General features: G+C 50.9%; 7 protein-coding genes across 7 annotated transcripts; 2 read left to right on the top strand and 5 right to left on the bottom strand.

The window, feature by feature from the left end:
- Positions 1-32: 32 nt before the first annotated feature.
- Positions 33-1,212, bottom strand: SEPMUDRAFT_74195 (DnaJ-domain-containing protein; the record flags this gene model as incomplete). Its single annotated transcript, XM_016910055.1, has 1 exon — positions 33-1,212. One exon carries the CDS (start codon positions 1,210-1,212, stop codon positions 172-174), a length of 1,041 nt encoding a protein of 346 aa, XP_016756615.1. The 3' UTR covers positions 33-171.
- A 531-nt stretch (positions 1,213-1,743) lies between these two features.
- Positions 1,744-3,376, bottom strand: SEPMUDRAFT_74191 (protein kinase; the record flags this gene model as incomplete). Its single annotated transcript, XM_016910054.1, has 4 exons — positions 1,744-2,183; positions 2,233-2,395; positions 2,474-2,769; positions 2,851-3,376. The coding sequence occupies 4 exons, from the start codon at positions 3,374-3,376 to the stop codon at positions 1,972-1,974; spliced, it is 1,197 nt and encodes a 398-aa protein (XP_016756614.1). The 3' UTR covers positions 1,744-1,971.
- Positions 3,377-3,723: 347 nt separating this feature from the next.
- SEPMUDRAFT_152140 (uncharacterized protein) lies at positions 3,724-4,670 on the top strand. Its single transcript, XM_016907265.1, has 2 exons — positions 3,724-3,929; positions 3,991-4,670. Exons 1-2 carry the CDS (start codon positions 3,851-3,853, stop codon positions 4,329-4,331), a joined length of 420 nt encoding a protein of 139 aa, XP_016756613.1. The 5' UTR covers positions 3,724-3,850; the 3' UTR covers positions 4,332-4,670.
- A 519-nt stretch (positions 4,671-5,189) lies between these two features.
- Positions 5,190-9,208, top strand: SEPMUDRAFT_152139 (casein kinase I). The gene is made up of 5 exons (XM_016907264.1): positions 5,190-5,431; positions 5,483-5,622; positions 5,689-5,748; positions 5,845-8,412; positions 8,478-9,208. Exons 1-4 carry the CDS (start codon positions 5,367-5,369, stop codon positions 6,933-6,935), a joined length of 1,356 nt encoding a protein of 451 aa, XP_016756612.1. The 5' UTR covers positions 5,190-5,366; the 3' UTR covers positions 6,936-8,412; positions 8,478-9,208.
- A 1,590-nt stretch (positions 9,209-10,798) lies between these two features.
- Positions 10,799-12,721, bottom strand: SEPMUDRAFT_166911 (serine/threonine protein kinase; the record flags this gene model as incomplete). The annotated part of the gene is made up of 2 exons (XM_016908270.1): positions 10,799-12,594; positions 12,704-12,721. 2 exons carry the CDS (start codon positions 12,719-12,721, stop codon positions 10,870-10,872), a joined length of 1,743 nt encoding a protein of 580 aa, XP_016756611.1. The 3' UTR covers positions 10,799-10,869.
- A 960-nt stretch (positions 12,722-13,681) lies between these two features.
- Positions 13,682-15,389, bottom strand: SEPMUDRAFT_145103 (developmental regulator flbA; the record flags this gene model as incomplete). The annotated part of the gene is made up of 3 exons (XM_016903090.1): positions 13,682-13,789; positions 13,854-15,185; positions 15,330-15,389. 3 exons carry the CDS (start codon positions 15,387-15,389, stop codon positions 13,682-13,684), a joined length of 1,500 nt encoding a protein of 499 aa, XP_016756610.1.
- A 3,881-nt stretch (positions 15,390-19,270) lies between these two features.
- On the bottom strand, positions 19,271-19,602 carry SEPMUDRAFT_121268 (uncharacterized protein; the record flags this gene model as incomplete). Its single annotated transcript, XM_016901676.1, has 2 exons — positions 19,271-19,399; positions 19,528-19,602. The coding sequence occupies 2 exons, from the start codon at positions 19,600-19,602 to the stop codon at positions 19,271-19,273; spliced, it is 204 nt and encodes a 67-aa protein (XP_016756609.1).
- Positions 19,603-25,362: the final 5,760 nt, after the last annotated feature.

Here is a 25,362-nt window from a genome sequence, read left to right as displayed (position 1 = left end):
GATGTGACTTCCTCTCGCACAAGGTCGGAACGCGTGTCATTCATCTACTGAAACTTTGTGACACCATCTGCCAATCATGATACAAACGCTAAACGCAGCACCGAGTGGATTTCACCTTCTCTCTGGAATGCACACAGTACATCCACCATTATTTACAACGCTCCATCGCGTTTAGTAGCGGCTACTACTTGGTAATCTGTATCCATAGCCTTGCAATTTCCTGCAGCTCGGCATTTCCATCTTCTTCGCCCTCTCCAGTGCCTCGTGGTCTGTCCAGAAGAAACCCATCGCCTCATTGGCAAGCCGGTTTCTCTGATTTTGTTCCCATTCACACTCCGCAGATAAATGTCCAATATATTTCCCTTCGGCTTTTTTATCCAAATCCTTCCATTTCTTTACAGTGTAGTCCTTCACTTCGTTGGGATTTACCCAGTAGGGAACTTTCAGACTCCCACTCGTATGTAGTTGCGTATGTGGTGGTACCGCAGCATCAAATCGCATTTGCGGACCCGCAGGTGTCCCAGATCCAGAGAAGACACTAGACAGAAGCGGAAGAATAAACAACAACAGCAAAGGCAGCAGTCCCTGGAACGCCTGCATCACGCTCGCCGGTTGTTGCTCCGCCCCGTCATGATTGTGCGGTCGCCTCCTAGGTCGATTTCCTCCAAATTGGTGTACCCGTATCCCAGGCCCTCCACCTCCAACATTAAACATGAAACCCGGACCACCAAATCCTCCACCACCGAACCCTCCTCCTCCTCCGAAAAATTGTCGGAAGAGCTCTTCGGGACTGATTTCTTCTTCGAACATTGGCCCCCGCCGTTGTTGTGCAAATCCCCCACCACTGAATGGACTCGCTCCACTACTCGCAGCACTCCCACCTCCCATCCGCGACTCGGGATCTCCGCCGAAACGATCATATTTCGTCTTCTTTTCCGAATCACTCAGGATTTGAAATGCGCGGCTGACCATTTTGAAGGCTTCGTCAGCGCCGGGATAGCCATTTTTATCAGGATGTGTTAATAATGATAGTTTGCGATATGCTTTTTTTATCTCCGAGTCGGTGGCTGATCTCTCGACGGATAGGATCTCGTAGAAGTCGGTGGGACCGCAGCGTTTGACGCGGATGACGGCGGCTTTTTGCTCGACTGTGTAGGCGCGAGAACTGCTGCCATCGTTGTGGGTGTGGTGATCGGATTTCTTTTCAGACATGGTGGTGCTTTTGGTGGTGTCTATTGCGCTGAATGCGCCGCTGCGGTTGGTGAAGAACGCAGATGGGGTCGGAGTCGGCGTATTTAGGACATCGGTGGTATGGCTGTGAGTGGCTGCTGGGTTATATCGAAAATAGCGCGCCGAGTGGGTGAGGTAAGATGGTTGACTTGTGTCTGTTGTTGACAGATATCGCCCTGGACGATGCGGCTGTTGCAAGGGTTGGCCCTGCCTGTTAGAACTGTCGAATTAGGGTTAAACACGGAGGCCCAAAGTGGCTAGCCGCTACACTTTACCCCCGGCTTTCTTTGGCTTCATCTTTATACTACCACTTCTACCTTTCTACCTACTATATACGACTATATACACTCGCTATACGCTCGCCGCCTACCTTGCTATTATCGCCGTATCTGTCGCTACCTCGCTTTAGTGGAAGAACCAAATGCACGTGACCCTGCAGAATTCATGTTAATCAAGTCGAGAGACTGAAAGCTAGATCAGGAATCGCTGCTCTTGTCTTGCAGTACGACCGCCATTTATGTTGTTGCAAGCAATTAGTCTAAAATTGGAGCTGGCGCTAAATGAAACTGATGTGCAGCAGATAAAACAATAACTAGCGGCACGTCCGATGTTATTGGCAGACTGCTTCGCTGAGCTGGTTGCACTTATCAATGTAGTAGCGAGTCACGCATACTACTCTCGTCCGGATAATCACAAATACCTGGGACATAGCGTATGAGACCTCTTAGAATAGGCGCCTTGTTATTGCTCGCGTACCACTTCTCCAGCCTTGATGAGATCATCTAGAAGCCACTCATCCATGAAAACATCTTGAATGCCTTTCCTATCTTCAGGCCTCCATTGAAGCATCTTTCTTAAAAAGGTTAGAAAGAGTTCCTTCTCCTCCCCCTGTAGTCGTTTTTCTGCAGCCTCGAGACTAATGTTTGGCAAGGGTACAACATCTCTCCATGTACCTAAACTATAATTTAGTAAAGAAGCAAGCAAGTGGCGGAGTTGCATTACCTTCATCGTCCCAAAATTGCTGGCTCTTCGCGGATTGACGTATAAATTCTAGCGGTGGAGGTCCCATAATTGACATCATTTGAGCAATATGGCGATGCTCTGAGTAGCGTCCATTCTCGTCATATGGGGAGAACAGCCGTTTCGGCTCGAACAAGTCCCATAGCTGCCTGGAATTTAGCTGAATTACACTGCGAGTATGCCGGTGCTTCCAAAACGTTCAGGTTCAGGCAACTTCACGTACTGTCATAGCAAAACCCCACACATCGATTGAATAGCTCCATGGCATTCCTAGTATAACCTCGGGCGCTCGATAAACGTCAGGCATCACAAGATCGACGTTTGGAATGTTACCAAAACGTGCCTCGCTCAAATCACAGAGTGATGGGGCGCCTTTTGTCAATGGCATTTGCCGCGAAACATACACGGTACCGGAAGGTGTTTCTTTGCATGGCATCGGGTGTTCCTGTTCGTATTGCTCAAATCTGGCGAATGCAGAAGTATCTAAGACACCAAGCAGAATGTTCTTGGGTTGTATGTCTAGCACGCTCGCAGTTAGCTAGCATCAGAACAAACAAGATCTCTAACTAACCTGTATGATCAACAAGATCTCTAACTAACCTGTATGAACAACATGAGCTTCTTCGTGTAAGAAGTGCATCCCACGTAACACATCGCGAAGGCTCTGACGGATAAGATCCGCTGCGAATACTCGACCAGGGACTAATTCCCGTAGCTCCTCTAAATTCATCCCTAGCGCCTCGTGGACAAGACAAGTATGCCTCCCGTTAGGACCACTAATATCGAAGGAATCCAGCAATTTTCGTACATGGTTGCGCCCTCCGTGCTGCGAGTCTAGGCTGTTGATATGAGTGTAAATCGGGAGTTCGCGGTGCACCTTGGAGCTGTTGATATAAACCTTGAGCGCGACGTACTCTTTCCTTTTCTGTAAGTCATGACAGAGCCAGACAGTTGAGGCTGATCCGAAGCCGAGTTTGCCAATGACTTTGTACCGATTGTGGAACAGGTTGCCAGTCCTTACTGGGTAGTAGTGCTCCGCTTTATAACCACGCACCGTCTCTTCTTCTACCGATTCTTCCGTTACTATGAAGGGTGGTAGAGTGTCGCAATTCGGAGTGTGCACCATTCGGGTCCGCTCAGTTGATAGAGAGACGCGCGGCCGAGTTCGTAGTGCAAGATGCTGTAGTGAAGGCTGCCGTAGTGAAAGGTGCCGTACGAGGAGAAAGGACATCCGCGCGCTGAGGCGGATTCGCCGCTCGCCGCTCGTCGCGCTCTGCTTTGCTGCTTGTAGTGCTGGGTTGATAGTGTCTTCGCGTCGCAGCGTCGCGAGACGTGTTGTGTTTGTGCGAAGCTGATTGAATGTGGCATGACATGGTCACGGGTAAATTAGCGTGATACGGGGCGTCCCAGGAAGTGTAGTGTGTGGTTCCAACACTCTACTAGTCTACCTTTCACATCGCATGACGTCCGCTCCGCTTCGCGTGAGAGTGATTGAAGAACATGGTTGGCGTTTCCATGTGACAAAAACAGTAGCTGCCTCGTCCAGTCTCACATATCGTCAATATCGACCCATCGATTGCCAACCTGCTCGACATCCACAATGCCTATGCCAGGCGAGCTGCCCAAAGATGCCGAAGAAGCCAAACAGGGTCTCTTCGCCTATGCCAAAGCATGGGGTGGTAAGACGTCCTCCATTTCCGCCTTCTTAATGTCCTATGTACTGACTGAATTCTCTTTCAGAAAATCCTCTCCCTGCAACCCTCCTCGCCACTCTAATATCCGCTCAACATATGCGCCCTTTCCAAACTATCCCCATGCTCTTCCCGCCGATCTTAGTCTTCTCTTCCTACCTGAACGTTCAGGGCTTTAAGAAAGATAGTGCAGGTCTCATGAGCGCATGGTCAATGGCATATTTTGTGCTAGCAAGGAGAAGGCAAGTCAAGTTGGGTCAGAAGATCACTGTGAGAGGAGCGACAAGAGGCGTGACAATGGGATTGTGTGCCGTGAATGCTCTTACTGGTGGTTGGGCATATTGGAAGGGGAACCGGGATGAGAAGCCGAAGCCATTGGTTGGAGGGTGAAAGACGCAAGGAGATTCGAGAATGTGTTGTTGAAAGACGGGGGAGCATTCAAAGAGCCAGCCTACAGCCGCAACTGGGTGACAGGGATCGCGATCAGAGCAGCCCTTGCGGAAAGAAGACTTTCAGCGCAGATTTGCAAAAGAGCCTGCGTGTACAGTATGTATATAGTCCTAGCCAGCCTGCAATACCCCGTCACGAGACCGCGTCTTTGATGGCTGGCCATGGTACCGATGAATGCGATCTTGGACAGCAGGAAGAGGATGGTTCGCACAAGAGAAAGAATAGTACTTGTACCGTCAGACACATATCTCGTGGGTGGACGGCTGTCGTGGTCACATGCCCACATATGAAGACGAACAGTTCCTGGGGTACAAGTCCTGGTCCTGTCTCCTGCTTACGTGGAACGCCTTCCTTGCTTCTTGTTCGGCCAATTCGCTGGACATTGGAGGCTGAGGGACTTTTAAGAAATTTGTGCACAGCTCTGTCAATGTCGGTGTAGCAGACGGTACTGTAGTCTTGAGGTTTCATCAGAGGCAGTTGACCTACATGTATTCGCCAGTAATACAGTCAACGTGCATTGGAAGCGTGGAAAAGGCTGCTTCGCACGTCGACCACTCTTTCAGCGGCCCTGACAGTCTGGTCTCGAGCCCTTGTGCCTCTACCTGTCATAGATACCTCCTCTCTGCTTTTGAGATCTTGTCGGTCGGCAATAATGCGGTGTATCGGATGTTTTCTGGCGTGAGATATATGGTCAAAGCTCCTGGGCCTGCCAAGGATGGGCTCGGCAGCTTCCCGCAGCTTCCCCTTCTCTTCCCAACTGACGCTCCCCAAAGCTGCATCTCTCTGTATACACACGCAACTACAGCTTTGCAAGTCAGGAACGACAAAAGTCCGAGCCATCGCAGCCAACGCTTGCCTTCTGCATACCGAAACACCTCCACGCGGCTGCCGCGAGCCGCGGCACGTCTGTCGACCTCCACCGCACGTCGAGACCTCCGCCTGCAATCACCGCCTTCCCACCACGTAACGCACACCATGGCGAGCACCAACTCCTCCAGCAATGTCGTCGGCGTACACTACCGCGTCGGCAAGAAAATTGGGTACGTAGGCGCTGGCTGACGCGCGCAGAGACCTCACTGACACACCCATAGCGAGGGCAGCTTCGGCGTCATCTTCGAGGGCACGAACCTCTTGAACAACACTCAGGTAGCCATCAAGTTTGAACCGCGTAAGAGTGACGCTCCACAGCTACGCGATGAGTATCGCACATACAAGGTCCTCGTCGGATGTCGTAAGTAGACACCGCCTGCCTGCCTTCTTCACCCTGACCGCCTGACGGAACGCTAATCGCGAACAGCGGGTATACCCAATGTGTACTACTTCGGACAGGAGGGTTTACACAACATACTTGTCATCGGTAAGCTTCACTGTCCTCATGGAACAGCGACACGTCTGGTTCCTCGCATGTGTGCATCGTGTGCACGTGACTTCGACTGACCTCACCTCGTTCCAGATCTACTTGGTCCATCCCTCGAGGACCTCTTCGACCACTGCAACCGCCGATTCTCCGTCAAGACAGTGGTCATGGTCGCCAAACAGATGCTTTCCCGCGTGCAGACCATCCACGAGAAGAACCTCATCTACCGCGACATCAAACCTGACAACTTCCTGATTGGCCGTCCCAACACCAAAGCACAGAACGTTATTCACGTTGTCGACTTTGGAATGGCGAAGCAGTACAGAGATCCAAAGACAAAGCAGCACATTCCATACCGTGAGCGCAAGTCACTGTCGGGCACTGCCAGGTACATGTCAATCAATACACATCTTGGCCGCGAACAATCCAGACGTGATGACCTTGAGGCTCTCGGGCACGTCTTCATGTACTTCTTGCGTGGTGGACTCCCATGGCAAGGTCTGAAGGCTGCGACTAATAAGCAAAAGTATGAGAAGATCGGGGAGAAGAAACAAACCACCCCGATCAAGGACTTGTGTGAGGGCTACCCAGAGGAGTTCAACAAGTACCTATCATACGTGCGCAACTTGGGCTTCGAAGACACTCCAGATTACGATTACTTGCGCGACCTCTTTACAAAGGCACTCCAGAACACTGGTGAGGTCGAAGATGGCGAGTACGATTGGATGAAGCTCAACAATGGAAAGGGTTGGGATGTGCCAACCCGCCCATCTGCCGCCGCTGGTCACCGTGAGCAAGGCAATCCTTCCAACGCCGATCTCCACCGCAGCAACATCAACAGAGCATCGAATACTCCACAGATCGACAAAGAGAAGCCGCTTCCAAGCAAGCCAGGCGCAGTACGTCAACCAGCCAACCAGAGAGCTCAACCTGTCAGACGTCCACAGAACAGCCAGGACTTGGGCAAGCGTGGCAGCGGCATGCAAATGGACTCCGCAGACCACCGTAGCACGGCAGCTCAGTTCCAGAACAGCCGCGCAGACTTGACTCGTGCCGGAACCTCAAGCGGTGTCAATGCCACACCACAATCCACGAGTGCGGCAGCTCAGAGGCCAGCCCCGCCACAGCAACCAGAGCCCAAGCAAGGAGCCATCCAGAAGCTGTTTAAAGCATTATGCTGCGGATAGAAAATGCAGTGCATTATTAGCGAAGAAATCTTACCGGCCAGGATCGCATCTCCTTCAGCAGCTTCAGAGGTCGCCGCTTCGACCATCGTACAGCCAACGCAAGCACCAAAAGTTCTACCGGCTGTCGCTCCGGTCATTGCTTCGGCAAGCGAGCCGGATATGGTCACGATCGCTGCACTTGGAAAAGTCTTGGAGAAGGAGAACGCCCCGGCATCTAGGGTAATGCGTCCAGACTATTCGGCGAAGGGCTGGGCCGCTCGAAACGTAATCCCTCCACGTGCTGGCAAAGACAACATACATGAATATCTTTCCGATGAGTGGTGGAGACATGAGACCTCCAAAGCCGAGAAGAAGGTTGATGGTATCTTTTACACCATCCAGGCCCGCCAGATGGAGGAATGGACCAGGCCCGGCGGTGCCCGTCGCAATACCCCAGGAGGGTATCCTATGGAGCGCACACCGAAGCACTACCCACATGTTGACATGATGCGCGCCAGGCAAGAGGACTACGGCCAACCGGGACCAACTCTCTGGCTTCCAGATGTGGTCGGCACCACCTCTCGCCGTGGCCAGATGCGCACGGACAGGTGCTAAAATTCTTATACAACACTACACCCTACCTAATGTCTAATTTTGTTTGACGCGTTCGCAAGGAGTTGGGGCCACGGGATGGCATGCCACGCTTCTGATCTTAGCGTGGCGTTGATGGATACGAGGACCTCGATGTGAACAGAGGAAGCATGGAGTTTGGAGTCATGGGATAAAAGGACCTCAATGGTAATAACGGAGGAAGCGAGGCGTTTTGGGGGGATGGGGGGTGCGACATGGACACGGGAGAATATATGGCAGCGGCACTGCTCTTTGCTTCCGCCACTGTGGCTACGTGGGCAGGGCTGTTTTGCAGGCTGGAGGGTCACCTCTCCGTGCCGTTCTACTTCCTCGCCGTCGCGTGTTTGCGGGCTGGTCGTACTGGAGGTTGAAGAGATGTCGTTAACCGAAGTCGCTCGCTCGCGAAGGGGAGAATGGGATGTGGACAAGAAACGGGTGTGTGACTGCATGCTGCTTTACTTCCTTGCCGTCGCGGAAACGCGGGCAGGTCGGTTTGCAGGCTGGAGACTCACTACTCCGCGCCCTGTTACGCGCCGTCGTGTTGCACGCCTTGGCTGGAATGGAGGTTGGAGACCTGGGACATGTACATGATTGTCAGACTGTTCAATGACGCTCGTTGCTACCAATATGAATTCCCGCTCATTTGTCATGGTGAGTACTCACCTAGCGCAGGCTGTGATAAGATATTACGGATACAGCAAGATGAAGTGAGGATGAACGACGACATTGCAGTAGGCTGACAAAACATCAACAAAACCTACCAACAGATCGTGTACCTTGCAGGACAAGCAAGAGTAAGGTAGGGAAGGCTTTTGGGCAAGGCTGGCGTCAAGCAGCATCGTCGAGGAACGATACATGTATGTATAAGGTATGGTCTGCCTTGCGGCGAGTCAATACGGTATATTTGTCATTCATTGACGAAAATGTTCACAGATATGTACATATTAATAGAACAGCAACAACAGCAACAACAGCAACAACAGCAACAAAAACACCAACACCAACAGCAGCAGCAACAACAATAACAACAACTCAGCAGCGACGGCAACAACAGGAACAACAGCAACAGCAACAGCAGCAGCAACAACAACAACAACAAGGTCAACAATAGCCTTTTTCCCGATAGATGCAAAGGGCCGATACCTATTCAATCATCGAGTGAGTCCGGTGAACGATCAACAGGCACAAGAAAAGCCTAAAATCAACAAATCAACAAAAAACAAACAACAAAAAACTCTGTCGACTTCATTTGTCACACTTGATCCATGTTCATCACCACACAAAAGACCCGCCACACACCGGGAAAAGGTTAAAGGGAAAAGGGAAAAGGAAAAACAAAAAGAAACGAGACAGGGCACGCCATGCATATACCAGGTACCTGTAAGGCCAGTCAGCCAAGCAGGTACCTGTAGCCTGTTCATCCCGTCTTTCTTTACATGGAAGTGTTCTTTGGCTTTTGGGGACAAGGTAGATGCATCTTTCGAACCACGTGGTGAGAAAAAGTCTAAATCGTCCAACTCTCCTTGCTTGCTTGCTGGGTTCGGAAGGAGGCAGTCCGCGGAGCGGATTGCTTTTCTCCCAAATGACATGGAATAGGGGAAGGGGGCAGGGGGAGAGGTGAGATGGAGATGCAGGGATTAATACGGGAATTGTTAGGACGGGTACATGTAGTTTGTGTGATAGTGATTACATTTACAGTGTTTGTAGGTATGTTCTTGTTTATACCTGATGTGATCGGATGTTCTGGTTTCCCCACCGCCCTTCCTCGCCCCTCTTCTCTGGATGCATAGGTAGGGGGGAAGTTGTGAATGTATACAGTACATGTACTTCGTCGTGAAAATGGGAAGAGAGTTTGATCTAGGATTATTTGGTTTCTGGAATTTGTGCGGAAGTCTAGATCGAGGTCTTGCAGTGTTTGTCTCGGACCTCGATTGCGAAGTGAGCGGTAGCCCAATGTTTGCTGCCTATCTAATCCATCAGTACATGTATGTACACACATGTATGCGTTAGTGTGATAGAAGGCCTACCCTTTAGGCAACGTAAGCAAGCTGCTTAGTCAAATCTCTGTCGTGCATGTTCCCTTTGTGGTATATACAATTGGTGTTGGATCAGAATCCCTCCCAAACACCGGAAGACTCCTGCCCGGACTTGCTTCTCTTCCCCAAACAAGTCCGATATTAGGAGGTAGTTCTCGTTGGTTCATTGATATCCGAAGCCTCTGTTGACTGCGTCATGAACAAAGTGCCGTATCTGCAAAGTATATCGCGCATCGGGAAGTGGAAGACCCTTCACTATCCCATGCCTTCCATGTGTTCCGTCTCGACGCGAGGTTGGTCTTATCCTGGATCGGGGGTGGGGGTAAACGGGGGGTATGCATAGTATGTATGATGGATGGGAGCAACCTTTTCGCTCCAGCAAATTGGAAGATGAAGCCTGGAAAAGGTTGTTTCACACGTGCTCTCCCGTACGGTATGGTGCGATGCGTGATGAATGACGATGATGATGTTGCTGATGACCCGGGGAAAAAAAAGGAAATGATGAGACCGTTCATCGTGTGAGTCCCACTTTCATCGACGACGCAGCAGAAGACATGTGTCTCTATGGGTCGACGAAGATGTCGGCTCTGAACCTCTCCTCCTTCCTCACATCAGGCTTACTACAAACCCAGTTCTTCTCATCACCCTTCTCACTCTCCAATCACTATACCCCCTTGTCACGATCTTCGTCAGCTTCGCCAAGACCGATTCCAGGCAACAAACCTACTTCCAGCCTTCCAGGTCCTGCCATTCATCCTTGCACCAGGTCAACCGAGCGTTACAGCCTTGTCGGAAAGCGCTAGGCCAGTCTAATATGAACAAGGTGTAGATAGGCAGTGGAGATCGTGAGATTCCACTGCTTCTCACCGCTATCGTTATTATAGCCATGGCAGCCATGTGCTCTGGCTTCCCCTTAGAAGACCGGGGGGTGGATATCGGCAGAGACAGAAGTGGAAGGATCGATAGGAGTCAATATATATGATTCTTTCGGTAGAGTGGTCGGCAGTTCATGTCTACTCCTAGCTGTCATTCGGTAAAAGTAGTCCTCGCGCGGTAGTTCGGCTGTTAGCAGTCAGCAGTCAGCACACCTTACGTGCAACAACCGGTTATCGCAAGGAGAAGACTCAGCGCGAGGACCTATGAGCTCAGAGCTCCTGACTGTCTTGATATTCCGGGTATCATATTCATCTATCCGTAAAATTCATGTATCGGCGCCATGTCGTAACCATTTCTGTCCAAAGCCTCGTATCCAGTCCTGTACCGTGATCCATTCGGTGTTGACCGTCTCACTACTGCCCAGCACCGAAGACGCCATCCTTACAGAGTACAGCAACCTGCTTGAACAACCTTCGCCAACCCAGAGGATCGCCTTTCAGCTTCAAAAATCGTGTCTCCAAAAATTCCCACTCAACCACTCCTAACTCCGTGCCTCCAACCCTGATTCTCTCTACCACGACTTGCCCTTGTATAGGCAATTTGTTCGCATCCAAAGTCTTGACCCAGATGCTGACAACATCTTCCTTGCCCTCCAATGCCGAAGCTGCAGGTGTTGCAACGGGAATGTTGAGCCTGTGTAGCGCGCTAAGGAGCATAGGCAGCAGCTGGCTGAAGGGCAGAAGTGAGCTAAAGCGCGTGAGCGAGTGGGAGGGAACAATGTGATTGAACTTGCGCGCGACCTGCGTGAGCGTGAGAGGAACAGTAGGCGTAGCTGAGAACTGGCTCATCGATGGGTCCTCGGAAAAGAGAGCGTGGAGGTTGGTGGGCGTGGGCTCGCCTTTCCGTGCTGCAATTGAAGTATGAGCTGCCACTGCAGCTATTCTATCGTCGTTCGTTTGTGGTTGAGAAGCGGGTATACCATTTCCAGCTCCGAGCCGTGGCGGAGTTTCCCAATCGAAAGCTGAAGTGTCTGAAATAGGTGTTTCGGGTTGTGTCGATGCAAGTTGTGCCCAGTTTGGTTTGTGTCTGTCGGTATCCATATTTGCCCCCTGACTGCTAGCCACAGGCGCTCTTCGTCGCTGACTACTCTGCACCCCAGCCGAGAAATCCACCTTCAGTGACTCCATCATCTGCGTGGCTAGTGAGATCGGATCCTTAACCCTCCCCTTCGAGTTCAAATGCGGGTTACTCCTCGTGAACCAAGGGTGTCTTCTCACAGACTCCATCGTAAAGCGGCCCTCGGGTTCCACACTCAACATTCCTCTCACAAGCGATAACGCTTCAGCCGGAACGCCCTCCCACAACTCGTCCGTACTCCGGCCTTTTGTCGTGACATATTCATGATACTCATAACTCTCCTCCATGACCGGGCTATCCCAAGGCGTGTTGCCCACCAGCAGCACAAAGAGCACAATCGCGCAACTCCAAACATCCGCAACGGCAGGATCATAGCCCAGCTTATCATCGTTTCTACTCTTCCTCTTCTGATTCACCTTGCCCACCTCAATGATCTCCGGAGCAATATACGGAGGACTCCCGCAGACCATACCACAGGTCTTCCTCTCCCCGCTCTTCAAGTCCAAAAACTGCGTCGCCAGCCCAAAATCCGCCAACTTCAAATCCCCATCGCCAGAAAGCAGCACGTTCTCGGGTTTGATGTCCCGATGCGCCACACCTTTTCCATGACACCATGCAATCGCCGAGATCAGTTGCGTAAAGTAGAAATGCGCAACATCCTCGCCTACACCGGAATCCGCTTCGATCTTGTCAAACAGGTCGCCTCCATCGGCTAATTCGAGGGCGAGCCAGACCCACGCGGGGTCTTCGCCATGGGCGATGTATTTGATGATGTGTGGATGAGAGGAGACGTGGGCGTGGACGGAAATCTCAATGAGGAGTTGTTTGGGACGGAGACGGCCGGCGCGGAAGGCGTGGTCTTTGTTGATGAATTTGACGGCGATGACGGGGCCGGAAGAGTTTGGTGGAATGGCTTTACGGATCGAGGCATATGCGCCGGAGCCTATGGTTTTCGATACGATGCGGAAGGGGAGGTTCGCGGGTAGGGGCGCTGCCTGAGACTAAGGTACACACGGAGTGGTCAATATGGCATTGTTCGTGTGCGGTGTTGTACCTGATATGTGTATGTAGGTATGTGACTGTTGTGCTTGACGTGTTGTGGCGACTTACTCCTGGAGGGCCACCCATAGCTTCAACAGCTCAATGCCAACAATGCACGATGTCGAGATAAAAGTTGTCAGTCTAGTACAGGATGTAAGGTGCCTTGCATGTGAACTACACTACAACGCAGTTCACGCGCCTCAACGCGACTTTCGGTAAACGGAACCGACTCCGGCATCGGTGTCACGGGCAACCAACCAACCAACCAATCAATCGATCAATCAAAACATTGATTCATTCAACCACAGATAGGCAACGAATGCATGACAAGGACAGCCCTTGGTAGGTGGAGGTAGCAGTGAAGATTGCTATAGCCGTCTCCGCTGCGAGGCGGAGAGAAATGAATCGTTACATCTTTGATAAAAATCAGGTATCGCAATGGTAGGATCGCAGCCTTTCATGATTCACTTCGCTGAACGCCCAGCAGTCCTCGCTAATGGAAACGCCATTTGCAGTGCCCTCTCAGCTCGAGCACAGAGCAAACCCAATGCATCGCTCATGAAAACAAAACTTCTAGTAGCAATGGTATCTCGCTCATGTCCAACAACGCCAGTCGCTTGGTGATGATCATATCCAAAAGCGCAGGAGAACGTGTCAAGACGTAACACATTTCGAACAATAAAGGCAATTGACATCCGTAGTCCAAGCCGATAGCATACTTCGTACCTTCACACGCAGATACCCAACAGTCCAAGCGTGATTTGTCCTAGACCTACTCTACGCGAGTGAGCCTTCAGGGGATGTCTCGAAGCCGTTGTAAGCTTTGTGCATGCCACGCGGCCATTGCATACGAACCCAGCGATTTGGGCACGCGCGAGTCCAGGATTAATGGTGCCGGCTCCTGCAGGCCCTAGCTCGCGTCGGGCATGCACCGGCATCTCATGTGCCGCAGCCCTCATCGTTGAGCTGGACAATTCGTGTCATAGTCTCAGAAGGAAATCCGGATGAGCGTGAGGGTGACAGTGTCGACTTTGGCGGTCTCGGTACCTATCCAGTGACATTGGTTGCTGCAAACTTCGAAATCATATGTTCGAGATTTCGCTCCTTCAACACGGCGGCGTATTTGGGCTCACGGAAAAATTTGGGTACAGAGTCCTGTGTGAGGAGAAACAGTTAGCGTCTCGTGTCTTTAAAGTGAAGCCCAATTTTGCACACTTACGCTGGCCATGAGCTTGAAAACGCTACTCTGCGCCTGATCGAACAAGTCCGCCACTTCATCCAGACTCCTGATCATCTGCTCATCTTCGCCAACGGCACGTGTCATCCGTGCTGCAAGCGCATTTCTTAGGTTGTGATCGATATTCAGCTCACATGGTGAGCCCGGGGCAAGGAATGCGTTGTACAGCGAATACGCAGATGCGAGGGTCTCCCTGATGATGTCCGGCCTTGGCACTGAAGAGCCGCGCTTCGCCCGCTGGTAGTCGTCCAGGAACGCCTTCACCTCGGTGTAGAAGGAGAGATTCTCTTCACAATGTGTCTCGCGCAGATATTCTCTAAACAGTAGTCGCAGGGCAGGATCGCGGATGATAACAGTCATGCGATTGGTGTTCGAGTCGCGAATAGGCACGCTAGCGCCCGCCGGTCGTGCTGCACCAGAAGGCTCACCATGCGAGGAGGTTGTCGGCATAGGCACCCACCCAGCAACCTGCATTCCCCTCAGCGTGACTGCATATTTAATATGTCTCGAGGCTGCAAATCGCTGGGGCCCGCCACCGTTTTGCTGGCCGCGATCCTCGCCCTGTGGCTCGATGAGGCCAGTCTGCAAGAACATATTCGCCAGCGTGAAGCCTTCTCGCTTGTTTACAGTTGTCGTGCAATCCATCAGCCAATCAAACGCAGCCTTCCCAGTGAAAACAAAGTGCGACGTTTGATCTCTGCGCGAGCTCTTTGCTCGCTCCATTCTCACGCCTACCTGTCCTGTGGCATAATCGTTCATTGAGTCGGAGTCTGAAGACGCATTCTCGGCTTTGATGTTGGGTCCAGAGTCGCCAGCAAATCGTCGGAAGAGGACGTTGATGGTGTCACAGTCGTGCATGATCTCGTCAGTCTCGGCATCGCGCTCCAGTATCACCAAATTCATGAAATTGCGAGGGGAATCCAGCAGTTCGTTAACATGCCGTTGGTGGATGCCATTTCTTTGGCAGAAACGTGCAAGAATGTGCATGCCCTTGGGCGTTAGCTGCCAGACCGAGCTCCGAGAGCTAAAGTCCGTCCTGCCATCCACCGATTCTATTATTCTCGCTTCCAAAAATCTTACACAAGTTGCACGTGCCATTTCGCGGGCCATTGAGAACGTCGTGGTCGTGGTGGTCGTTACTATCCTATCAGGCGCTTTGGGATCTGGCATGCGGTTTGACTGAGAGAACTTAAGCGATCCCAGGTTGGTGATTGCTTCTTCGGTCGTGAAAGTATGAGCATATCGTGAAAACCGCACTCGGTGCGACGTGAGCGGCAAGCTGACGATGAGGGTAGCAAAAAGATCTTTGAAATCCTGAACATATTGTAAGCACGACATGATCAGGATTCAGCAGGAGAGAAATGAAGATTTGACATGTGTAGGTTGAAGCATCAGTAATCACTGGTGAAGATGCACTACAAACACTGGCCATGGGCAGGTGAGGAGAAGACAACATACCCGAGTGTATGGCTGGTCATCGCCAGTCATCTTGAGCAGTTTTGACGATGTTTGATGCATCATGCGCGGGCTTCTGCGTAGGATACGCTCGTATGCTTCGGTGTCTTGATATTGCAGTCCGTCCTCTGATCTGTCGCGTTCCATCCACGGTGCAGCGTCCTCACGGCTTGGCCTGTCCCCAACAGACTTCTTATCTGACTTCGAATCGTCCGAGAGCGCAGTCTCCGACGAAGATTTGGACCACGTCGAGGCGTCCAAAGGCTGGCGTCGCGGGCCCACGTCTGCAGGCGAGACGGGCACTCGTAAGAGTGGCTCGCCCTGGGGCTGGGAGTCGTGCACCGGAACAATGCCTCTCAATGTCTGGCGGCCAAACGAAGCCAAGCGAGAGTGGGTTCTGCTCTTGACGCTGGACGGAACTACGCGTTGCTGTCGAGAATCCACCTTGTCGACGAGCGGGATGGTCGGGAGGGTAGAGTGCCTACGAACGTCGAATTGCGTTCGTCGCTGGTGGGGGTGACGGGAGGACGGCGGTGGGGAACAGCAGCACAAAGGGCGGCGGGTGGTGGTATGGCAGTCGTGGTCGGGGCGGGATGAGGATGAGGGTGGTGAGGGTGAGGATGCTACGTCAGGAAGGGCGCATGCGGCGGGTGACTCGTGGCGAACACCTCGTGGGCGTTGGGTGCCGTTCAAAGCGGGCGCGGCCGTGGAATGCGTGAGGTGTGGAATGCGGGATATGCTGTCGGTGCCAGAGGCAGTGCGTGATGAGGTTGGGCCGGCGGATATCATGGCAGTCTTGTACAAGTCACAGGCGCAGAGCGAGTGGGCCGGAGACGCTGGCAAGGGTAGGGGCCTCTAGCTGGAATACAGCACAAGTGCCTGCTGCGATCCCAGTGCTGGCTATTAAACCTGGCGCAGTAGTCATCTTCACCTGGTGCTGATCGTCTGCGCACAGGACACCGGCATGCAAGGATGGAACTCGTGGGCAGCAACCAATACGGCTCCACGCTGCCGCGCGCGCGACGGGGACAAGGGTAGTTCTGCTTGCTTTACGAAACATCTGGGACTAAACGACCGGACCGCTGCTGAGTGCTGACACACCACCTCTGCCTGGGCTGTCTGCTGCTGCCGAGCGCCCAGCCGGACCACGCACTCTACCCTCACTCGGCACGCCCTCCACTGCCCTTGCCCAGCCCAGTCCAGTCCAGAAAGTGGCAGAGACACGTCCTGTGCTCATTCATGGGCCTCCCTCCATCTCACCTGTCGGCACTCACCAGTCGCCATGGCTCTCGTGTCGAGTCGCCGTCTCGGAGTCGTTGTTTGCGGCCACCAACAGCAGCAGCAGCAGCAGCAGCAGCAAGCAGTGCCATCACACACGGCACTGCTTAGACTAGCCGCTGTGCATCACCACCCTTTGTTCTGCTCATCCGTCCAGCCGTTTCACCATGCTCGCAAGCATTATTGTTCACCACGGATTGGCCATGCGCATTAGGCCTAGCATCCCTCGCCGCCGAGCCATGCTCTCTCAAGACATGGACCACTCGTCTTCTTCCACACTTTCCCTTTGTCCCACCTAAGTCACTGCCTCTCCCGTCAATTCACAATTTTGGCGGTACGCTGAGAGAGAGCGCGAGGGTGCATCGTTGGACGGACGCATCGGCACGGCAGGCTGTGTACGCATGGCAACACATTCCTGACGCATGTCGACCATTTGGCACGATGGTGTGCACGCTCTCGGTACCCAACAACACGTGAGCGTGCGAACTCTGCTCTGCTTACGCTCGACATGCACAGAGTCTGCGGCAACATTTCCCAGTCAAAGAGTCTGGCAGGTGCGCTTCCGTCACCATTCGTGTGAGTAAGGCACTCTTCATAGAATATCGCCCAGAGAGTGAAGTCCTACATCGACGATGTTGCTATGGCCTATTCGCAAAATGACTAATTGCGACCATGGCAGACCGCATTCTGACAATGCTCATAGCGTACTCTGAGCCAGCCAGATTTTGCATTGCCTTTTATCCCGTCCGCCCTAATACTATCTCGGCGCTCGAGAACCAAGGAGCTTTTCATTCGATGTAACCTCAGATGTCCTCGGACGTTTCGGGCTAAGCCAAGCGGTCTCGAGCACAAAGAATGGTTGTGGACGGGAGGCATCATCTCCAAAGACAGAGGATTGCGGCAGTCTCGACAAAATCTGAATATCGAATAGCAAATCGAAGCACATTATTTTCACAAGTCGTCGACGATTACATGTATTACCTTACTGAACGCGACTCGATCGACAAATGTCACTCATGGCTGCAAAGCACGACTTTTGGCACGGAATATTTAAGCTTTAGTCTTCGCAGGCTGGCGGCCACGTGGAAGGCACTTTGCGCGATGCTGGGCGCCGTGTGGCGCGCTTAAAGCCGTCAACTCTGCACATTGTGTTTGGTTGATCGGAGTCCAATTTCACACTCAACTACTTCCTGAACCAAATTTTGCTATTCGGTCAGCATCACATTGCAGTCCGTGGATTAGCCATTATAGGAGGCTTGACTTTTGACGGTGTACTATAGATAATTAGGCTAACAAGCCTACTAGCCGAAATATCCGCGCAGATGCATGATCGACACCGCTAGAAGGTAAATCGAAATTCCTGTTAGCCTTCTGGACTTGGGCCACATTTGATATAGATCGTTCTTACTCAACGGATCGAACTGGTAGCGAGTACGGCGGCCCCGCCAGCGAGCGTCGTAATGCCCACAATAGTGATGACTGAACATTCTTGATACCTTTTTCGGCCGTTCAAGTAGCTTCGCACGAGCGGAAACGGAATGTAATTTCTCCTCTTGCCAGTGGTCGTGGCCCAATACAGCCTGTGGTACTCTTTGCGCCCCCGAGTTCGAACGAGAGCGTGTTGGAAGGTTCTCGGGAACTCAGAAAGGCCTACTTCCAGGTTTGGAGGATAGCGAAAGGAAGCGCAAGTCTGCAAGAGGGTTAATAAACAATATCGCGTGCATGCAGGTGCTTGCGCCGAGGTCCACATCCCTGCCACCTCGTGTCTTGCGATTGACCTGCAGAGTGGACTGCGTCAGCCTCCAGGCATGCGTCCGTCACATCAAGCACGTCGATGTCACTAAATAAAACATGTTGTGGTTCGAGTGAACACGACAGCATGATTCGCGTGCGAGCATATCCGCGAGACTGCATGAGGGCGGAGGCACAACTCACAGAGGCCATCGCGCTGGTATCCGCTCGGAGATTTCTTTTCGATGATGCCTCGTGTGGTGCTGGTGGCTGGACTTTTTGTGCTAGTACACACAGATGACCCGTTTGGCGTGAGATGTGCCGTCCACCAGAAATAATGAAACATTTGCGGCAAGCTTTCTGGACAGGATCCGCAAGAGTGAGATATGACAGCCATGATCAAGCCACCGCCCAGTCCATAATGCCTACCCGGCGCTCGGGATATGCGTTGCGAGAAGGTGCTTGATGTTCAAATCTTTGGCAACAGTCCCCAACGCGGCTATTATTGCGATGCATGTCTGGCTACACTACTACAGTACCACTCGTTCCCGTGCACGCGACAGAGATCCATGCGACGTAAGCAAGGTCAGGCAACGCTGGAGCGCTGGTGCCGCTAGTATTACGGTACTACTGTGCAGGTCGACAGGCTGCGGACGCAGGAGGTATATCGCCTGAGGGGCCTGATGAGACCTAAGGTGGCAAGCGAGTGTGGGCAGCGGGCTTGCACCTGCAGCCGCTGAGCGGCGTGAGCGGAGTCCAATCTTTTCGTCATTGGCTTTTTTTGCCACGTGTCTCTGAAGACGCTACGAGAAGCCCAGCAGCGACATTAACCGGACGGGGCTTGCTCAGTGCTCAGTGCTCAGTGCTCAGTGCTCACGAGAGATCAAGCCAAGAAAGGAAGGTCGTTGTCCCCAAAGTGGGTCTTGACTGCAGAGTCAGACTTCTGGCTGCTGACAACCCAGCCAATGCCGTATTGGAGACTGTTTGAAAGGAGCCGTGATGGGATCATATTCCGGTATTCCCATGTCCACCACGTGGTTGCTGATGCACGAAGAGCGATGGATCTAAACGATTGAGCAGGCTTGAAATTTTACAAACGCCTAGGATGCACGGCGATTGTTGTTCGAATCACCTTATTTCATTATTGCCTACCCACACCTCGCCATGTTCCCAAGGCCCTTGCTCGTCGTACAATACCGGACGCGAGTTGCTGCCAACCACGGAACGCGTTCTTGACAGGTGGGAACTGGGCTTTTCGCGATGCCATACACGTCTCACCATCACCTCACCTTTGGCGCATGGAAGCGAGGTCAGCGAGACCTGTGTGCTGAAGCGCAGGAAAAAGAGCTGCCTGGACGCCGGCCCGCACACCGGACCGAGAGGAAAGGTCGGTGCGAATGAATCATCCCGGCAGGCCACGAGGCTGTCTGATTCAGATTGCGACGGCGATTCGAAATGTTTTCACCATGTCTTCGGGCACTGACCACAGACCTCGTAAAACCCCAGCCGTGACATCGACTAGCGCGGACTGCTATAATAAACATCATCAAGCGTCGGTGTCTGATCCCAATTATTAATGAGACGCGTCTCTTTCATCAGTGCCTCCTAGCAGAGTAGTGCAGCTGCAACGGAGCTGCACAGTCGGCTGACGGGATTCAACAGACTATCGAGGATGATGCTACAGTACCTACTATAAACGACGAAGCTTATCATTGCCAGCTCCTGACTACCTACCTGACTGTAGTTGGTGCGCCTGCGAGCTCGCCGAGTCCACAGCATCAAGGCCCAGGCTGATACCACATACCAAGCCTGCAGCATAGAAGAGAAGCAACGAGTCGAAGCGATGGGCTTCCCAGCTCCTTCTGCTCGCGGCCGCCGTGAGGTGGAGTCGATGTGAAGAGGCAAGTCCGTGGTGCCCAATTTTCTTGATCCTCGGACTGATCTTATTACAGTATGCAGTCCTCCGGCGCTAACGCCCACGTCCTCCACCATTTGAAGAGGCAACCAAGCAAGACTTGCAAGACATCAACATTGTTGCTTAGCTGCATCGGCCGTTCTCCCCGATCACATTATCCTGACTGTCATCACATAGGATACGAGTTTTGACCGAATCGAATTATGGAGTTTGCGTCTTTCTTATGCCCGCTGACCCCATCGGCATCGCTTCTCACGGAACATAGGGCTTCCAGTGCAGCATCCTGCGAGACTGCTGTGCTTTTCTGTTCTTGGCAGCCTTTCGCAAATCTCACGCCGATCGATTTTGTCGAATACCGGTCCTAATCGGCAACAGAGAAAAACCAACCGCCACCAGTGCTCTGCTCTGCCTCGACGACATCGTTAGGCTCTGGTAAGTTGCAAAACAGCACGCGCGCATCTCGGAGGTCGATATCATTCGGTACTTGTGGATACCTGTGTCATTCTTTTGCTTCTCTCTGCTAGCGCAGCGATGCTAACAAGCATGTTCACGACGGAATGGCACACCATCTCGCTTGCAGTGTGCCAAGCGTTTTGTACGCGCAGAGTCATTGCTTCCAGAAGGTTGCGAATGACACCACTCCCTTTCGAAGACAGACTGAAGCATGGCGACAAGGGCAACACACTATAGAGTACCTCCCACAACGTGCCTTGATGGCAATTTCTAGAGCACACCGCACAAGTATACTGGCGTCTGCGTCAGTGCGTCAAGAAATTTGCTCAAAAGCTCCTCCGAACTAATTCTGAGGTGCGTCTACTGAATCAGGCAAGCAGGTCTAGGCACATATGTACGACCCCGCATCCACAACTTCTTAGTCTTTGCCTGTCAGCACAACATCGCACCGTTGTTCTCGTCGTATCTTTGCATCCTCGCATCTACCGGCTCGATGCCTGCGGCCCAGAAGCAGTGCCAGTGCGACAGAGGACAACAACAGCGACTAGAGGCCAGAACGCTGAACATGCAGCAACTGCCAATATGAACGTTTGGCTGCAGGCCACCCGACTCTGGTTCATTGCACTAGCTCGGCAGTTGGCAAAGTACATGTAATGACACATACAGTTATATTCCCGAACATGTCTCCTTCCTGCAACGTAAGCTCATTATTATCCCCTACCATCACGGATAGTGCAATGTGTGATTGCACATACAGTCCCTTGTCGTCGACGGAGAGTTGTCTCAGCCACGTGCAGTGGAGCATCCAAGGCTCCAAGCTTTCAATGCTGACGTCAATTACACAATTTGTCGCACGAGGCGCTGAGTCAGCAGACAACGTGGACGGTGGAGATGGTAGGGCAGGGGAATACTCGGAAGAATGCCGATCACTCAAAAACACAAATCTACTTACCCAAGGTACCTCCTACCTGCCGATACATGTACAGAGGTGCTAGCCGAAGTGGCCCTGGTCTGTGCAAGCGCTAGGAGCGGTCCGGCCGGGCTAGCTGATATCGGTAGTACGGGGCTGGCAAGTACGAGGAAAAATCTTCCCACTTACAGGTTTTCTCGTTGAAGAAACAGGTTGATTTGTCTATTCTCGATTAGCCCGTCGCGGACCGCCCCTAGCGTAAGCTTCGACTAGGGCCACTTCGGCTAGCACCTCTGTACATGTAGTTGATCGATTCGACCTGCCTATAATACTAATCTCCTCTATCCTTCTTATTAGCTACTGCATTTATTCTACCTATCCCTACACCTAGGGCCTATATATAGGTCAAGAAGAAAACCTTACTAGATACGAAGCCTTATACGGCATCCTCTACTATCTACAATGTCGATATCTCTTTTGTCGAGTACATACCTGTATGTAGCTTCGCCTTTGCATTTACCTCTAGCTGCAAGCGTACCTCTACTAGCGTCTGGACTAAGACTACTATATCTATATTAGTAGGCGGAATAGTAGTAAGCTCGAGCGCAGGCAATCTTGTTCTTTTTAGACAGGGTCGTATAGATAGCTCGCACTCCGTAGGTATACATATCTGTAGAATACGTTTAGTAGAAGGTAAAGATAAAGGGCGAAGACAAAGACAAAGCTAGGGAAAATTGTGCAAGATCGGATATACGGCCGTATAATCAGAATCAGTCGCTCGCCCGATTAGCAAGGAGCTATATCGGAGTGTCTATAGATCAGTCGCTGTATTTGGTTAATTAGTCGACGACAACGACGAAGAGGCATCGGCACTGTTTTAGGATACAAAGCCGAAGAAATAGGACCCTTCGCAGAGACGGTAGACTGACTTACTTAGCTAATCGCAGTTCCTTCTTTTCTGTTTCCCTTGCCTATACGGGGTTGCTGTCTTCTCTTGTATTACTCTAGGCGATTGCCTCTTCTCTCTCTCTCTCTCTCTCTCTCTTATACACATACATATATATACACATATACAGAGAGGTCAAAACTGAGGCCGACGGAACCGGCTACGCGGATATAGCAAAACGACCTGCCTACCTACCTTCTACCTTAAGTACTATAATATACAGACCTTGTTTGCTCCTACTATCGCTTTGTTCTACGGTGTCTACCGCGGAAGATCCCTACCTCCCCTATCTATAGAGAGAAAGAAAAAGCTCTGTAGTAGTCCCTATCGTACTACAATATACGTATATATACATATACACCAGGCAGCCGTACTAACTAGAACTACCTACTAAGTAAGGTAATACCGGTAGGTTAGTATTATAGGAAGTCAGCGAATAATACACCTCTATCAGCAGCTATAACATAGCATCCCCCTTACAAAGTTGTTGCGTTTTGCTCTTTGTATCGAGGTATAGCGAAGCCCCTAAAGGCTAGAAGAGTACGTCTGTCTATCCTTCAAGTAGTAGCGCTGCTAAGAAACACAGCCAAATCTAGCAAATACGAAATAACAGCCAATAATGTTCAGGTAGGCCAGATCCTAATTGTAGATCCTCCCTACTACAGTTCCGTATTATGTTGTTATTACCGGCGGGGCTATAGGCAGCCCTTAGATTCGTCTAATCGCAGCCCTAGACATAATGCTACGTTACGTACCCCTATATCTCGTTATTAACGTAATACAGTATTACAGCGAAATATGTATCTAAAGTATTTCGTACTAAAGTATATTATACTAAAGCATATCGTACTAAAGTATATCGTACCAAAGTATGTCGTACTAAAGTATATCGTACTAAAGCATATTATATCTGTCTTCTCGTTTGTACCGAATATATAGGAAATTCTCTAAAGTAAGTACTAGAACTTTTCTCCCCTCTCCCCCTCTCCCCCTCTCCCCCTCTCCCCTCTCCTTTCTCCCCTCTCCTCTCTCCCCTCTCCCCTCTCCTCTCTCCCCTCTCCCCTCTCCCCCTCTCCCCCTCTCCCCTCTCCCCTTTCCCTAACTTCTCGCTTCAAACGAATTCTTAGGTATTTGCCGGCTAGTCGTTAATATAGATATTCGGGCGGTTAGTAAGAGCATTTCTCAAAGAACTAGTATTTGTAAGAAGGGTCTAAGAGATAGGCTGCCCTGCGAGTTGCTTAATAGAGAGGCGGAGGGCAGTACGGGATAAACGAGGCATTTTCTAGAACTTATTAGTACTTTTCGTTTTTAACGAAGACTCTCTCTCTCCTACCGCAATCTTATTATTCGTTTGACGCTAGGTCTAGATACCCTAGAGAATTGCCTAAAGTTCTACTATAGCATCGGCCTAGGCACAACTATATAGTATAAGATTAATAGGATTAAGGCTAAGAGGAATATTTCTATCGCTAGGCATAGCGTCGTTAGATGCCTAGCAGCTATTATACTTAGGTATACTACGGTTTTGGCGCTAGTAATAATCCCTAAATTTATTAGCAATCTTCTCGTTCTTAACGAAAAGGAGGATATTAACTTACCTTACCTAACCTTCGGTACTAACGTTATATCTAGGACCTAGCCGAGATACCGGTCCCTAGCGATTAGTATATACTATATAGCGGTTTCTCTCGTTAGGAGCGAGAGTTAACTACTATATATTCAGGCGGTTGATCTAGCGGCGTTCCTAAAGAGGGCGGGATAGGCTAGTACCGGCAAAGCTAGGCTAAGTAATAGCAAGGGAAGCTATTGTTAAAAGAAAGAAGATTGTTTTTACGTTTTAAACGAGAAGCTAGGTATATAGATATAGGAGAAAGGAAGAGGAAGAAAGTAGGGGAGAGATTACCTTATATAGGTAGGGAATCAATAAAGAAAAGTAAGGAATAATAAAAGTAAGGAACAATAAAAGTAAGGAACAACGAAAGTAAGGAATAAGAGTAATATAGGGTACTGTAGGTAAGAACTTTATAAAAGTAAGGCTTTCTATATATTACGTTTATAACGAGAAGTAACCTATCGGTTAGTCTCTATACTACTAGGGTTAGTAAGGTGTCTGAAATAAGGTCCTTACAGAATATGTATATCGACGGCCTAGCTAAGATATCCGTTGCTCCTATTAGGGTTAGGGTTAGGGTTAGGGTTAGGGAGGTCTTTGAGTATTCGTTCTCTCCGAGTAATTATAGGGAGGGTTGCTTTAACTATTCGGTTAATACGAAGACTCGGGTTAGCTATAGTAGTATAGCTATAGAGCAATTCCTAGATTATTCGGATATACCGAATACTAAGGAGGAGGATATTAACTACTTAGTAGAGGTAGAAATTGTTAACTACTCGGTAGAGGCGGGTATTGTTAGCTCGGTAGAGGTAGGAATTGTTAGCTCGGTAGAGGCGGGTATTATTAGCTCGGTAGAGGCGGGTATTATTAGCTCGGTAGAGGCGGGTATTATTAGCTCGGTAGAGGCGGGTATTATTAGCTCGGTAGAGGCGGATATTATTAGCTCGGTAGAGGCGGATATTATTGGCTCGGTAGAGGCGGGTATTGTTAGCTCGGTAGAGGCGGATATTATTAAGTACTCGGTAGAGGCGGGAATTATTAAGTACTCGGTAGGGACGAGAGTTAAGTAGACTAGGGTTAGGGCTAGGGTTATAAAGAAGAGAATGTCGTCTATATAAGATACTATAGAATCGGAGGATTCGTAGGAGTAGTTATCGTTTAAAACGAATATCCCTTATTCTCCTTAGTAGT

This window comes from Sphaerulina musiva (assembly GCF_000320565.1).
Source record: "Sphaerulina musiva SO2202 unplaced genomic scaffold SEPMUscaffold_12, whole genome shotgun sequence".
Classification (NCBI taxonomy): Eukaryota; Fungi; Ascomycota; class Dothideomycetes; order Mycosphaerellales; family Mycosphaerellaceae; genus Sphaerulina; species Sphaerulina musiva.
The sequence above is the reverse complement of the archived record's forward strand: the minus strand, read 5'-3'. Positions and strand labels throughout refer to the sequence as shown.